The following is a 14,447-nucleotide window of genomic DNA, read 5'->3' as shown; positions in this document are numbered from 1 at the left end:
TTTATTTATTATATAAACATATAAACATAAAAACATATAAACATATAAACATATACGTTATATATAAAAAAACATACATATAAACTTGTGAACATGTAAACGGTTATACTAGGTGTATTCACACCATAAAATAAACCGCCAAGACAAAAACAAAAAAACATATAATACCTTATATTTTTGATTTCTCTTACTCAATGGCTTCCCCAAAGTATATGCATTCTTTTTCTATATTAGCCATATATAACTTCTGTATGTTCTATTAATAGTAAATTTTGTTTCCTATCTACTAACTAAATTATCAAATGAGTCTTTTTTCCTTGTATCTTTTTAGACATTCCCATTCCCTTTCAACTTTTTCTTTATTCAGATCCTTTAAAGATGCCGTTAATATATCCATTCCCACTGCCTACTTTGTTCATCCATTCTTCTTTTGCAGGGTTTTTTTCCTGTTTCCAATATGTCGCGTAAACCATTCTAGCCACCGTAACCATATACAAAATTATACGTCCATATTTTTTCTCTATTTCCTTGCTTAAAACTCCTGTCATATTAAGCATAAATAATAGAAGGTTGAATGGAAGAGTTATTCCTAATATTTCTGATATCAATGAATGGATTGTAACCCAGTATTCTTTTGCTTTTATACACTCCCACCATAAATGATAGAAAGTTCCTCTATTTTTGCAACACTTCCAACAGTTAATATTTCCATTTTTATACATTTTATTTAATCTATCTGGAGACAAATACCAACGGTGTATCATTTTTATATAGTTCTCTTTATAATTCTGACAATTTGTAAATGAATATGTGTCCCGCCAAGATTTCTCCCATAAATCAATTTCTATTACCTCTCCTATATCTTGCGCCCATTTTATCATGCAATTTTTCACACTTTCCTGTTCCAAGTCCCTTTGTTTTAATAATTTATAATATTTAGAAATATGTCCCTTATTGTCAAAAATTATATTATCCAATTCATTTTTCTTATCTGTAAAATCTCACTCTTTTTTATCCAATCTATATTTCTCATAAATCTGTCTATACAGAAACCAGTTCCTATTAATTCTACTTTCTAACTCCTTGTTAGATTTTATAGCAAAGCAATTCCTATCTACTATTAACAAGTCCTTATAGGTTAACCATATTTGTCCTTCTCCTTTCGTTCTTTTATGAAAGGCTTCTTGAACCGAGACCCAGAGTGGTGTCTGTTTATAGAATTGCTTTTTGATTTTAACCCATACCCTAAGCAGTGAATTTCTTATAGAGTGGTTATAAAAATCCGCATTAACCTTTTGTTTGTCATACCATAGATACACATGGTACCCGTATCTCATCCCAATACTCTCTATTTCCAATAATTTTTCATTTCTTAATAATACCCATTCCTCTAGCCATTGTAAACATGCTGAATAATAATACAATTTCAAATTGGGTAAATTACAGCCACCTTTTCCTTTCTCTTCCGTTAGAAGTTTCCAACCAATCCTTGCTTTTTTTCCTTACCAGATAAAGTTTGACAGTGCTTTTTGCCACTTTTCGAAACAAGATTCATTCTTTCAGATAGGCAAGTTTTGAAACAAATACATAAACTTGGGTAAAATGCTCATTTTCAAAATTTCAATTCTTCCCAGTAAAGAAAATTGTTTTTTTTACCAGTTTAGTAAACCCTTTTTCATTTCCTCCCACAATTTTTCATAATTATTTTTATATAGTTCAATATTTTTTTTGTGAAATATACTGTTTTAAATCCCGAAATTTTCTCAAGTTCCTGTTCTCCTGAAACTAGCAATTTTTTTGTTAACATTGATGTTTTATCCGCATTGATTTTGAAGCCAGAGACCTCTCCGTATTCCTGTATCACTTTAATCAATTGTTTTATTCCTCTCTTTGGGTCTTCCAGAAAAAAAATTAAATCATCAGCAAATGCCCTGAGTTTTATATTGATCTTATTGATTTTTACTCCTTCTATCTCATCCTCATTCCTTATCTTATTATTTAAAACTTCCAGTACCAAAATAAATAATAGTGGTGACAGCGAGCATCCCTGCCTTGTTCCTCTTTCTATTGTTATATATTCGGTAACATCTTGATTAATTAGTATTTGAGCTTTTTGAACTTTATAAATTGCCGAAATCCATTTTAAAAATATATCACCCATTCCCATCTTTTTGAAAGTTTCTAGCATGAAGGTCCAGTCTACTCTATCGAATGTCTTCTCAGCATCAACCATAACCATTGTTGCTCATAATGTTCTATTAAATTCAATACAACCCTGATGTTATCCTTTATTTGTCTTCCTGGGATAAAGCCACTCTGGTCATCCTTTATTATTATATTTATGAATTTTTTTAGTCTATTTGCCAATATTAAGGTGAAAATTTTGTAATCCGTATTGGTTAACGATATAGGTCTAAAATTTCTTGTTTTTTGTTTCTTACCATTTCCTTTAGGTATTAGAGAGATGTAAGCTTTTTGCCACGAATCCGGTATCCCGTTTAATTGTATGTCATTCATTGTCTCTTTTAAAGGTTCTATCAATATCCCTTCCATTTTTTTATAGTAAATTCATGTTAAGCCATCTGGTCTGGGGGCTTTATGATTTTTTAATTTACTGATGGCTTCAGATATTTCTTTCGATGTAATCATTTGATTTATGTTTTTTCTTTGTTCCTCGCTTATGGAGATTATTTTTTTGTTTTTCTAAGTATTTTCCAACTTTCTCTTCTTGTATTTCTTTATTATTTTCCGCCTTATATAAATTGCTGAAGTACTTTACAAAAGCTTCTTTTATCTTTATACTATCTGTTATCACTTTACCTTCCTCATATAATTCTGTAATTAATTTCCTTCTCTTTCTTTATTTTAGATGCCATTAATTTACCAGCCTTATTTCCTAATTCAAATTGCGTCTGTTTTAATATTCTAAGTTTTCTTTCAATTTCTTTCATTGCCAAAAGTTTTAACTCTAGTTTCAGATTGTTTATTTCACACTTAAGTTTTTTGTCTCCATTTTTTCTCCATCTTTCCTCTTTCTCATTCAATTCTTGCATTAGTTTATTTTCTTTTTCGTTTCTTTTTTTCCTATTCTCTATCTGTAATTTTATAAATAGTCCTCTAATCACCCCTTTTCCTGCGTCCCATATTGTTTTTTTCATTCCTTCCGTTTGATTTTCTTTGAAATAAAACTTTAAATTTTCTTTTACAATAGCTACTGTATTTTCTTCTTTTAAAATTTCATCTTGCAATCTCCAAATAAATTTATTCTTTTTTGAAAGAGTTCCAATTTTATCATATTATGATCTGATTCATAATTTGACATTATATCCATAGATTGAACCAATGTTAGTAATGATCTTGATACTAAGAATAAGTCGATTCTTGAAAAAGAACCATGTACCTCCGAAAAAAAAGTAAACTCTTTTGCATCTTGATATTTGTATCTCCACGTGTCAGTCAAATTAAGATCTTCCATGATTCTAAAAAAGGATCTAGGTAATTTCCCCTGTAGTTTTCTGATTTTTTTTTGTTGTTTTTTTTTGTTATTAGATTTTCTATCTATATTTGGGTCAATTACAGCATTAAAATCTCCTAGTAATATAATGTTATCATATTCAATATCTATTAATTCATGATATAGCTTACTAAAGTAATGTTCTCGAGTTTCTAATGGTGCATAAATTTCCACTACCAGTAATGTTGTTTTGAAGCTTTATTTCCACACCTATATATGTACCGTTACAATCACTAAAAATTTCTTTAGCATGATATTTTTTATTTACATACAATGTCACTCCTTTTTTCTTATGATCTGATAATGATGAAAAACTATTTCCCAGTTTTGAATTTTTAACATATTTTATTTCTTTTTTTTATTCTTGTCTCCTGTATACATGTTATATCTCCACGTAGTTTTTCCAAACGATGAAAAATAATATTTCTCTTAATCCTTGAATTGATCCCTTTTAACATTCCAGGATATAATCCTAACCATTTTATCTTCACTATCAGAATCTTGTTACAAATTTATTTGATGTTAGTTCTTTAAGTATTTCTTTCTCCCTTAAATTATTTACTTGCTATTCTTCAAATTCAATTAGTTGTGAATCTTCCAATATGTTACTCTCCTTCAAATTATTCTCACCTAGTCCTTTTCGATTTTGTCTCCTTTTGCTTCTTGATTATTCTTTAGTCTCTCTCCTGAGTTTCATTTCCATTTCCTTTGCCTTTTTAAGGTTATCTATTTTAATTCTCTTTTGTCTATAAAAAAAATGATAAACCTTCTATCCTTTCCCATCTAAAATTTATGTTCATTTTGTTTAGTAGCTGAGTTAATGTTCTATATTTCTGTCTTTCCATCATTATTTGGGGATGTATATCTTTAAAGATTTTTAGTTCTGTATCTTCTATAATCAAAGTCTTTTCATAATTTCTTTGAATTATCAAATCTTTAAATCTTGTTCCCACGAAACAAATTACTATGTCTCTTGGCAATAGCCTATCTTTTGTCTGTTGTGAATTTAAGCGAAAGATTTTATCAATCTCTAATTCCATTAATTCTGTTTCAATTTCCAAAAAACTCGCTAATGAAGGAATTACTCTTTTACTAAAATCTTCATTAGTCATTTCCTTAAGACCTCTTATTTTAATACATCTTTCTCTATATCTTAATTCATTAGTCCAGTCCATTGATTGTTGTGTACCTTGTTTTTTTGTTGGTTCTTATGGGTTATTTTCCATCTCTGAAATCTTTTCTTTTAATTTTTCTGTCTCTTTTTGGTTTTTATTTACATCCTGGGACAATTTCTCCATTCTCTTCCCCATATTATCTATTTCTTTCTTTATATCTTTTCTTATTTCCAGTCTTGCCTCTTTTATTTCTTCTTTTATTTCTCTATTTGATTCTTTCAAATCTTCCTTCAATTCCTGCCTATTTTCCCTCATTTCTTGTCTAATATTTTTTACCTCCTCCAGTAATGACATAGTAGGATCTATGACTCTCACTGAGTCTTCTCCTGAACCTCTTCTTTGCAACTGATGCTGCTGGGATACAAAACCTTTTTTTACTGCAGCCATTTTTTCTAATTTTTCCTCTTTTTCAATCCTTTTTTTCACACTCCGTGTTTCCATTAATATTACTATAGGAAAATAACTTAAAGTTACAGTTATAGTAATCTTATTTTTCTTACAAATATTACACTTCTCCCATCTTTCTATTAGTTTACCTGGAGTAACTCAATTTTCTTAAATTTTACTATTTCCTTCATCACATTCAATACATACAATATAAACAATATTAGAGTAGCAAAGACCCTTTGCCCCTAAGATTCAAATAGCTATAGAAAAAAATTATATTCATACAGAAGAAATATTCACATACCAAATACCTTTATTTTGTTCTATCTATCTCCTTCTAGTAATATTTAATTTTCCTTAATTGTATGTGGGACCACCTACTATCCCCTATAGGGGAGACGAAAAGGGGGGGCAGGATTCAATATTCTGGATTACTCCCTTACCCAGGAAGAATTCCCAGAAAAACCAAGGGTTCAATATAACCCTTCCCTAAATCCCAAAGATAACCCTTCTTGACAGAAGAGGTTACGGAAGGGTAGTTTAAGACCCTGTTTCTCCGAGAACCCCTTTTGTGAAATACGCTGCTAGTAACTCTTAACTGCTGCTTACTTCTGTGAATCCAACATACCGGAAGCCTAAAAGGAAAAAAGTTTCTTTTGAAGATTTTTATAGAAGCTTAAATACGCTAGTCCGTCGCGTTGCCCTGGAGAAAAAAAAGGGTTGGTCCTGGGCGGATACACCCACGCTCTCCTTGGCGTTGTCGGTGGAAAAGATGACCTGGGGCTGGGCTAAATAGCCTTGCCTGACGTCCCTGCCGCTCTACCTGGGGAGTAGGATGGTCCGGGGGGAAGACACGTCCAGGCTCTCCTCGGCATTGCCAGTGGGGAAGATGACCCAGGGCTGGGCTAAATAGCCTTGCCTGATGTCCCTGCCGCTCCGCCTGGGAAATAGGATGGTCTGGGGGGGAAGACACGCCCACGCTCACCTTGGCGTTGCCGGTAGGGAAGATGACCCGGGGCTGGGCTAAATAGCCTTGCCTGACGTCCCTGCCACTCCGCCTTGGGAGTAGGATGGTCCAGGGGGGAGACATGCCCATGCTCTCCTCGGCATTGCCGGTGGGGAAGATGATCCGGGGCTAGGCTAAATAGCCTTGCCTGACGTCCCTGCCACTCTGCCTGGGGAGTAGGATGGTCCGGGGGGGAAGACACGCCCACGCTCTCCTTGGCATTGCCGGTGGGGAAGATGACCCGGGGCTGGGCTAAATAGCCTTGCCTGACGTCCCTGCTGCTCCGCCTGGGGAGTATGATGGTCTGGGGGGAAGACACGCCCATGCTCTCCTTGGCATTGCCGGTGGGGAAGATGACCCGGGGCTAGGCTAAATAGCCTTGCCTGATGTTCCTGCCGCTCCACCTGGGGAGTAGGATGGTCCGGGGGGAAGACACACCCACGCTCTCCTCGGGGTTGCCGGTGGGGAAGATGACCCGGGGCTAGGCTAAATAGCCTTGCCTGACGTCCCTGCCGCTCTGCCTGGGGAGTAGGATGGTCTGGGGGGAAGACACGCCAATGCTCTCCTCGGCGTTGCCGGTGGGGAAGATGACCCGGGGCTAGGCTAAATAGCCTTGCCTGACGTCCCTGCCGCTCTGCCTGGGGAGTAGGATGGTCCGGGGGAAGACACGCCCATGCTCTCCTCGGCGTTGCCGGTGGGGAAGATGACCCGGGGCTAGGCTAAATAGCCTTGCCTGACGTCCCTGCCACTCCGCCTGGGGAGTAGGATGGTCTGGGGGGAAGACACGCCAATGCTCTCCTCGGCGTTGCCGGTGGGGAAGATGACCCGGGGCTGGGCTAAATAGCCTTGCCTGACGTCCCTGCCGCTCCGCCTGGGGAGTAGGATGGTCTGGCGGGGGAACACACGCCCACGCTCTCCTCAGCGTTGCCGGTCAACTAATAAATTCTTTTTAATATAAATTTTATTGAATTAAAAATATTACATCACCAAAAAGAACCACGAAGACAAAAAAGAGAAAAAAATATATCAATACATATCAGAAATACAGTAAATTGCAAATAATGACAACTTCTAAATCAGTCATACACCATGTAAAAAGAAACATACCAAAAATAACAAAAGAAAAAAGAAACAAACAAAAAAAAAAAAAAAAAAAGAAAGGAAACATTTAACACATCCTGGCAAATCTCTAGACATACATATATACATAAAATTGACTTCCTGAATCCTAACCAAGTCATATTTACTCCTATAAGATAGCCATTTCTATATTATTACAGGCTGAATTTTATTACCAACTATCTTCAGTTACATAATTTCCCACAACCTCAGCCTCTTGAAGCTAAGTTATATATTTTATTTATCGTCCTTAACCTTATATTCACCAATAAAATTATAAAAAGGTTTCCAGATCTATTCACCTTTTGCCCAGTCTTGTCCTCTTAGTAAGCTTATCCATCTGTACCAATTCTAGTAATTTAGTCAGCCATGTCTTGATCGTGGGGCTATCAGCGACTTTCCACTTACTCAGAAAAACAATTCTAGCACTTGTTACATAAAATAAAAATTTTCCATACTTCTTCTCTAATTCCTCATTCTCACACATACTTAATAAATAAAGTTTGGGATCCATCTGCATATTAACTTGGGTTATTTTCATTATAACTCCATGGATAGCTTTTCAAAGTTTCTTAGCCCATTTACAATTCCACCAAATATGGTAGTATGTGCCAACTTCATGATCACTTTTCCAGCACTTATTAGAGACACCTTTATATATTCTTGCTAGTTTAGCTGGAGTTAAATACCATCTAAACTGCATCTTGAAGAAGTTTTCTTTCAGTTCATTACACAAAGTATATTTGAGTCAGATATTCCTTGATTTTTCCCATTGATGTAAGTAGATATTTTGTTTTATATCTTGGGACCATTTGACCATTTGTTCCTTGATCACTTCTTCCTCTAAATCCCATTCTAGTAGACACTTATAAAATAAAGCAATTTTACGGGGATTTTCTGAAACTAAAATTCCTTCAAATTTAGGATTCCCTGGTTTAATGCCAATTGACTTTTTGTCTATCAGAAATTTTTCTTTAAGCTGTCAATAAAGCAACCAACCACACAAGAGCCCTTCTTTTTGTAGTTGTTCTAATGTTTAAATTCCAGTCTTTTAACTGTCTCATTTTTAATTGTCAGTTCAACATATGTGATCCATTTATCACCCATCATTATTTCTCCTTTATGGAATACCTCATGAATCAAGGCCCACTCTGGAATCCCTGGACATAGCCTTGCTTTGTATTTTAACCAAACAACCATCAGTGATTTCCTGACAAAATGATTTAGGAAGTGAAGTCAAAGGCATACATGGTGTTTTGTGGGTTTTTTGGGCTATGTGGCCATGTTCTAGAAAATTTTCTTCCTGACGTTTCACCAGCATCTGTGGCTGGCCTCTTCAGAGAATGCTTTGCCTGGAAAAAGTTGGGTGTATATATATACTGTGTGAGCCTGGGAATGCAGGAGTGGTTTGCATGTGTATGTTCTGTGCTGATGGCCAGCCTCAGGCTGCGAGGCTAATGCAAAACAGGATTAATTGGTGATCATTATCTGCCGGGAAAGCCCCTGACTCTGAATGGTTTCCTATTTGCATTTGCTGAGTCCTTATTTTGCTATTCCTCAGGATTGGTAGCCAAATTTTGTTCACTTTAAGGGTTTTTTCTTTCTGGTTGAAATTATCCAAATTTGCAGATGACACCAAACTAGGGGGAGTAGCTAATACCCCAGAGTACAGGATCAAAATTCAAGATGACCTGAATAGACTAGAAAGCTGAGCCAAAGCTAACAAAATGAAATTCAACACGGAGAAATGCAAGGTACTGCACTTAGGGCAGAAAAATAAAATGCATAGATATAGGATGGGTGACACCTGGCTGAATGAAACTACGTGTGAAAGGGATCTAGGAGTCCAAGTAGACCACAAGTTGAACATGAGTCAACAGTGCGACGCAGCAACTAAAAAGGCCAATGCAATTTTAGGCTGCATCAATAAAAGTACAGTCATCCCTCCATATTTGCGGCTTTGATGTTTGCAGATTTGATTATTCATGGATTTGATTAATATGTACTCTCTAGGACTGACGAGGTCCTCCAGTGCAACTCTGTGGTCAACTTTAACTAAAAGTTGCACTGAAAGACCATTTGTAGCTACTCCCGTGCCATTCTATGGTCAGTGTATTTTGGACATTGACCACAGAGTTGCACTGGAGGACCTGGGAGATTCCTAGAGTGGTGTCCTCTCAGGTAAAAAAAGTGTTTTTGTTATTTGCGGGTTTTCCATATTCATGGGGGTCTTGTTCCCTTAACCCTAGCGAATATGGAAAGACAACTGTATAGTGTCTAGATCAAGGAAAGTAATAGTGTCACTATATTCTGCTCTGGTCAGGCCCCACCTGGAATATTGTATCCAGTTCTGGCCACCACAATTTAAAAAGGATGTGGAGAAACTGGATCATGTCCAAAGGAGAGCGACTAAAATGGTGAAGGGTCTGGAAGCCATACTATGATGTCCTGCCAGGAATATTTGAATCTCCCCCTGCATTTTCTTTCGTGTTGGTTCAGGCCATAGAATATTTTAGTGTAGGAAAGTTCATTGTATTTGTTGTGGGAGGAGCTGTAGGATCCGCTGCATTTTTCCAGGTTTGGTTTGCCCTTTCCCAACATGCTCTGCTTTAGCTTGAGCCTTTTAGTTTGAGGCAGTCTGCTGTGAGCTGGCAGAGAGCTGTCTTTTGGTGGCAAACAGGCCCAAACACCCAGAAAGGGCATTTCTTACACGTTAGCCAAATCAGTTACCAGAAATTAGTTACCAGCAACAAAGAAGACAAAGAGATCAGGAGCTGAAAGACCCTGCACCAGCTCCATTGAGTGAGGAGATCAAACCCAGAGAGATAACATCCTGAAGACTGCTGAAATTCAAACTGTAAAGTATCTTTTATCTAGAGCTGGGAAGGAGAAAACTCTTTACTTTTGTTCTTTAAATTAAACTTCCCTCTTTTTGAACTTTACATTCAGCATCAGAGCCTTTTTGGGTAGAAGAGTTTGATCTCACCAGGGTTGCACACCCAAACCTGCCACCATCTTTAGTTGGGTGTGTCTTCACACATACCCTACGAGGAACGACTAAGGGAGCCTGGGGATGTTTAGCCTAGAGAAGAGAAGGTTAAGAGGTGATATGATAGCCCTGTTTAAATATTTGAAGGGATGTCATATTGAGGAGGGAGCAAGCTTGTTTTCTGCTGCTCCAGAGACTAGGACCCGGAACAACGGATGCAAGCTACAGCAAAAGATATTCCACCTCAACATTAGGAAGAACTTCCTGACAGTAAGGGCTGTCCGACAGTGGAACACACTCCCTCAGAGTGTAGTGGAATCTCCCTCCTTGGAGGTCTTTAAACAGAGGTTGGGTGGCCATCTGTTGGGGATGCTTTGATTTGGATTTCCTGCATGGTAGGGGGTTGGACTGGATGGCCCTTGCAGTCTCTTCCAACTCTATTATTCTATGATTCTATGATTCTACTATCTCTTTGCTTATTCTGTGCTGAAATTCCCCTACTCTGTCCTTTGCTCCATTGTCCTCAGGTTGAGCACCCTTTGCCTTTTGTGAGAACACTGAGGCATAGATGATGTTGAATAATTCTGCCTTTTCTCCGTCCTCTGTTAGCATTTTGCCATCTTCTCCATGCAGTGACCCTACCGTTTCCTTCTTCTTCCTTTTGCTGCAGACATACCCCCAAAAATCCCTTTTTGTTGTTCTTAAGAACAGATCCCACATCTTAAGGAATGGGTGCAGCTTGCACACTAGTTTTAACTGTGCAAATGCATGCCTGGTGGACATCCAGGCTCAGAGTTGAGTCTATGAGAACATTCAAGCTGCAAGCCTGAGATTTCAGGGCCATTCAGCACAGGCAAAGTCCTATTCACTGACCAGGAGCACCTCTGTCTTGTCTGGATTAAATTTCAACTTGTTTGCCCTCATCCAGTCCATTACTGACAGTAGACATTGGTTTAGTACTGAGACAGAGCTGGGAAAGTCAAGAAAGAAAGTGTAAAGGCAGGTTTTCAGTTGAAAATTAAGAAAACAAAAATTATGACCACAGATACATAACTTGAAAGTAGACAATGAAGATATTGAAATAGTTCAAGATTTTCCATATCTTGGCTCAGTCATTAATCAGAATGGAGACTGCAGTCAAGAAATCAGATGTATAGTTGTGAAAGCTGGACAGTGAAGAAGGCTGATAGGAAGAAAATCAACTTAAAATGAACTAATTGTAATGTGGTGCTGGTGAAGAGTTCTACGAGCATAGTGGACTAGTAAAAAAACCACAAATAAATTGGTATTATGACCCCTATATGTTTTTTGTGTGTGTGTCCTCAAATGGACAATAGCTGTTGACCATGCCTCTGGAGGTGAGTATCATCTTAGTCATTTGCCATATTTGGTGCCACTTTGCCCCCCTCTGAAGCCTGTAGAGGACTTCCTTCAATCTTTATAGGTCTTTTAAAAAACAGGAAGTGGCTGAGATGCCCAATGACATCTAGCCTATCACTTCTGGTACATTCTTAAAAAAAATGAGAAGGAGCAAAAATATATGGTGAAATATTTATGTGGTTGCAGGGGTGGGAGCTATTAGCTATATTGGGGCAAAAGAAATATCCACCCCCCCCCCCCATGCTCTTGGGTGCTGGGTTGACAATGGGTATATGACCCTCCAGGGGCAGTGGGGGCCTGTGTACTCCCTGGCAGTTGTCCACCTCTTACCTAAAAATGTTTTCCGCATTTCTGATAGAACTACATGGAACATATTAATGGTCATTATTGTTATGTTTTGTCATTTTAGGGCACAAACAAACTTAATGAAGCACTTCTTAAAAGCATAAACAATGCCAGAAGGATTCATCTTGTACCATGTCACCTGAGAGAGAAATTTGTGCTGCGTTTTGCCATTTGTGCTCGCACAGTGGAGTCTGCCCATGTCCAGTTTGCCTGGAAACACATTGTGGAGTTAGCAAATCAACTTTTGCAAGCATAGAAACAGCAGCAGTAGTGGGTAAAAGAGAAGAATTTGATTCATTTGAAGATTTAAAGAATGATAACAGACAAACTGTAGTAATATTACATGCCCTGATATGTCTTTACACTTGCAAAACTACCAGTATCAATGATATGCTGTAATCAAACCCAAGAGGTATATAGATAAGAAAACACTAACCACTGTGCTGAACTGGGGATCTATAATCCTGCCATCTGTTTTCTAAAAGTAGTCAACTAGACGTTTCAGGCAGGTCCTAAATAAGCCATAGAAATGATTGCCTCTTGTTTATCTCCAGCGTCTGGTATGCCAGGGTATACATGACCCTACCATTTAACAATGATGTCTAATAATTGGATAAATTTTCCCTTCTTAGGTTTATCTAGTCTATCATTCTGCCTAAACTAATTACCACCACATCTTGTGGTAAATAGAATTAGTGCATGTGAAAATTTGGGAAATAGGAATGAAAAGTCCTTGATAATACTGGGAGTACCCAGGAAATATTTTAGGATGAAAAAATACAAATATGTATTGCTTTGTGCAAGACCATTCAGCGGGGCTCCATGTTATCCCTAGCCACAATGAGTAGAAATATATAAACAATGGGCCCTTGTTATCCACTGGACCCCTCGTGGATGCCAAAATTTGTGGATGCTCAATTCCCATTAAAGACAATGGGATAGTAAAATGGTGTCCATTACATAAAATGGCAAAATCAAGATTTTCTGTTTAGAATTTATACTTTTTTGGGATATTTTCAAGCTGTGGATCCTTGACTCAATGGATAAGAAATACGGAGTATACATTTTTCTGGGGTGTTATAAAAACCTGTCTCATCAGATTTTTTCATGTAAACGTGGTGATTTTGCTAATTTAGACAAATATTAATGATACAAAGTAAATGAGAATGGGGAAAGTATTAATAAGACAACTCAAATACATACAGCATCCTAGTTCTAATTGCACCACAATGGAGTAAATTTATTCATGCAGTTGAAATTACTGTGCGTTGGGCCATAGGTCCAAATTACTATTATGTTATTTAATGTGCTAGTGTGCATTTTATAGTATGAAATGCTGATCCATAATTTATTAATCTGGAATCCCTCAGTGGTGTTGACATGAAATGGGCCTCTTAGGAAATGCTTAACACTCAAGAATCTATGCTATTTTACACTCAGCTAATAAACTATATCAGGACTATAGTGCTTCAAACTGCAGTGAGGTTACATCTTTGAAATCTCTGTCATCAAGGGTTGTCCTGCCTCCAGTGGGAAGTAAAGCACTTCCCCTGCTCATGTGCCAGTGATGTCTGGCCATCCAAGAAGAAGGATGCAGCTGAGCCTGCTAACCTGAAAAGGAAGAACCCATGACTGCCCCTCCTGAACCCCCCCTTCAACCATGTAGGAGGAGAAGCAGAGAATGGCATTCATAACCCATGCTTTTCTACCAAAGAAAAGGATGAAGTAGTGGATCCCCACCCCTGAAAGTGGGAAGAGGAGATAGAGCTGCAAAGCTACCACAGCTTTGCAGCTGTTGCTTGCAACCTACTTTGTCAACACCCTTGCTGTTTTCTGGCTGCCTGGCTTTGAGAAGTCCTCAAGCCAGGTGCTATTGAAGGAATGGTTGAGAAAATTGCTGCAACACAGAAGATTTACTGCCATCCATCCCACAGAGCCTGGCTCTGGGGATCTATGAGATCCAGGTAGTGAGGAAGTTTCTGGCTGTGGGCAGTTGCATGATCAGAGTAGTTGGGGCCTTGCCAGATTGGAGATGAGTGGGATATAGTTTTCCACCCTTCGTTTAATGCCATCTGAGGCAAGTGCCTCATTATAATTCCTGTGGTCCTGTGGTATTTGAATTATGGTGGTACAGTCGGCCCTTCATACACGGATTTTTTATACATGGATTCAAGCATCCACGTTTGAAAATGGAACCAAACCTCAGCGTATAACGAGGGTCAAATGTATTCATAGGTTTTTCATGGAACTTTATTGAGATGTTGCAGTCTGATTTTGCACTGTATCCTTTGACTGCTTTTGCCACATATTTTCTTAGTATGAAAGCCACACTGGGTCTTTTTTTGTGTGTGTGTGTGGGGGGGTCTTTTTATTCCATGAGTAGAACACTTTGTAGTTATCTGAATCAAAGTGTCCCATTCCTATCCATTTTAACTCACTCACCCCTAGTACTGTTATGTTCGCATGTTCTATTTCCATTTTGTTATGTCTAGCTTCCTTTGACTCATGCTTCTCACATTCCATGTCCCTCTT

At 37.7% G+C, this 14,447-nt stretch overlaps 1 protein-coding gene across 1 annotated transcript in view; it reads left to right on the top strand.

Annotated features, from left to right (window-relative positions):
- The window catches only part of DDC (dopa decarboxylase), a 132,606-nt gene extending 120,103 nt beyond the window's left edge, over positions 1 to 12,503 (top strand). Inside the window, exon 14 of the mRNA XM_089532468.1 lies at positions 11,980 to 12,503. Within this exon, the coding sequence (XP_089388594.1) occupies positions 11,980 to 12,171 (192 nt within the window). The 3' untranslated portion in view covers positions 12,172 to 12,503. The remainder of the gene's footprint in view (positions 1 to 11,979) is intronic.
- The last annotated feature ends 1,944 nt before the right edge of the window (positions 12,504 to 14,447 follow it).

Source organism: Sceloporus occidentalis, unplaced genomic scaffold, assembly GCF_023333645.1.
Source record: "Sceloporus occidentalis isolate IW3139 unplaced genomic scaffold, rSceOcc1.0.p SCAF_7, whole genome shotgun sequence".
Lineage (NCBI taxonomy): Eukaryota > Metazoa > Chordata > Lepidosauria > Squamata > Phrynosomatidae > Sceloporus > Sceloporus occidentalis.
This window is presented reverse-complemented; position numbering and strand designations above follow the sequence as displayed.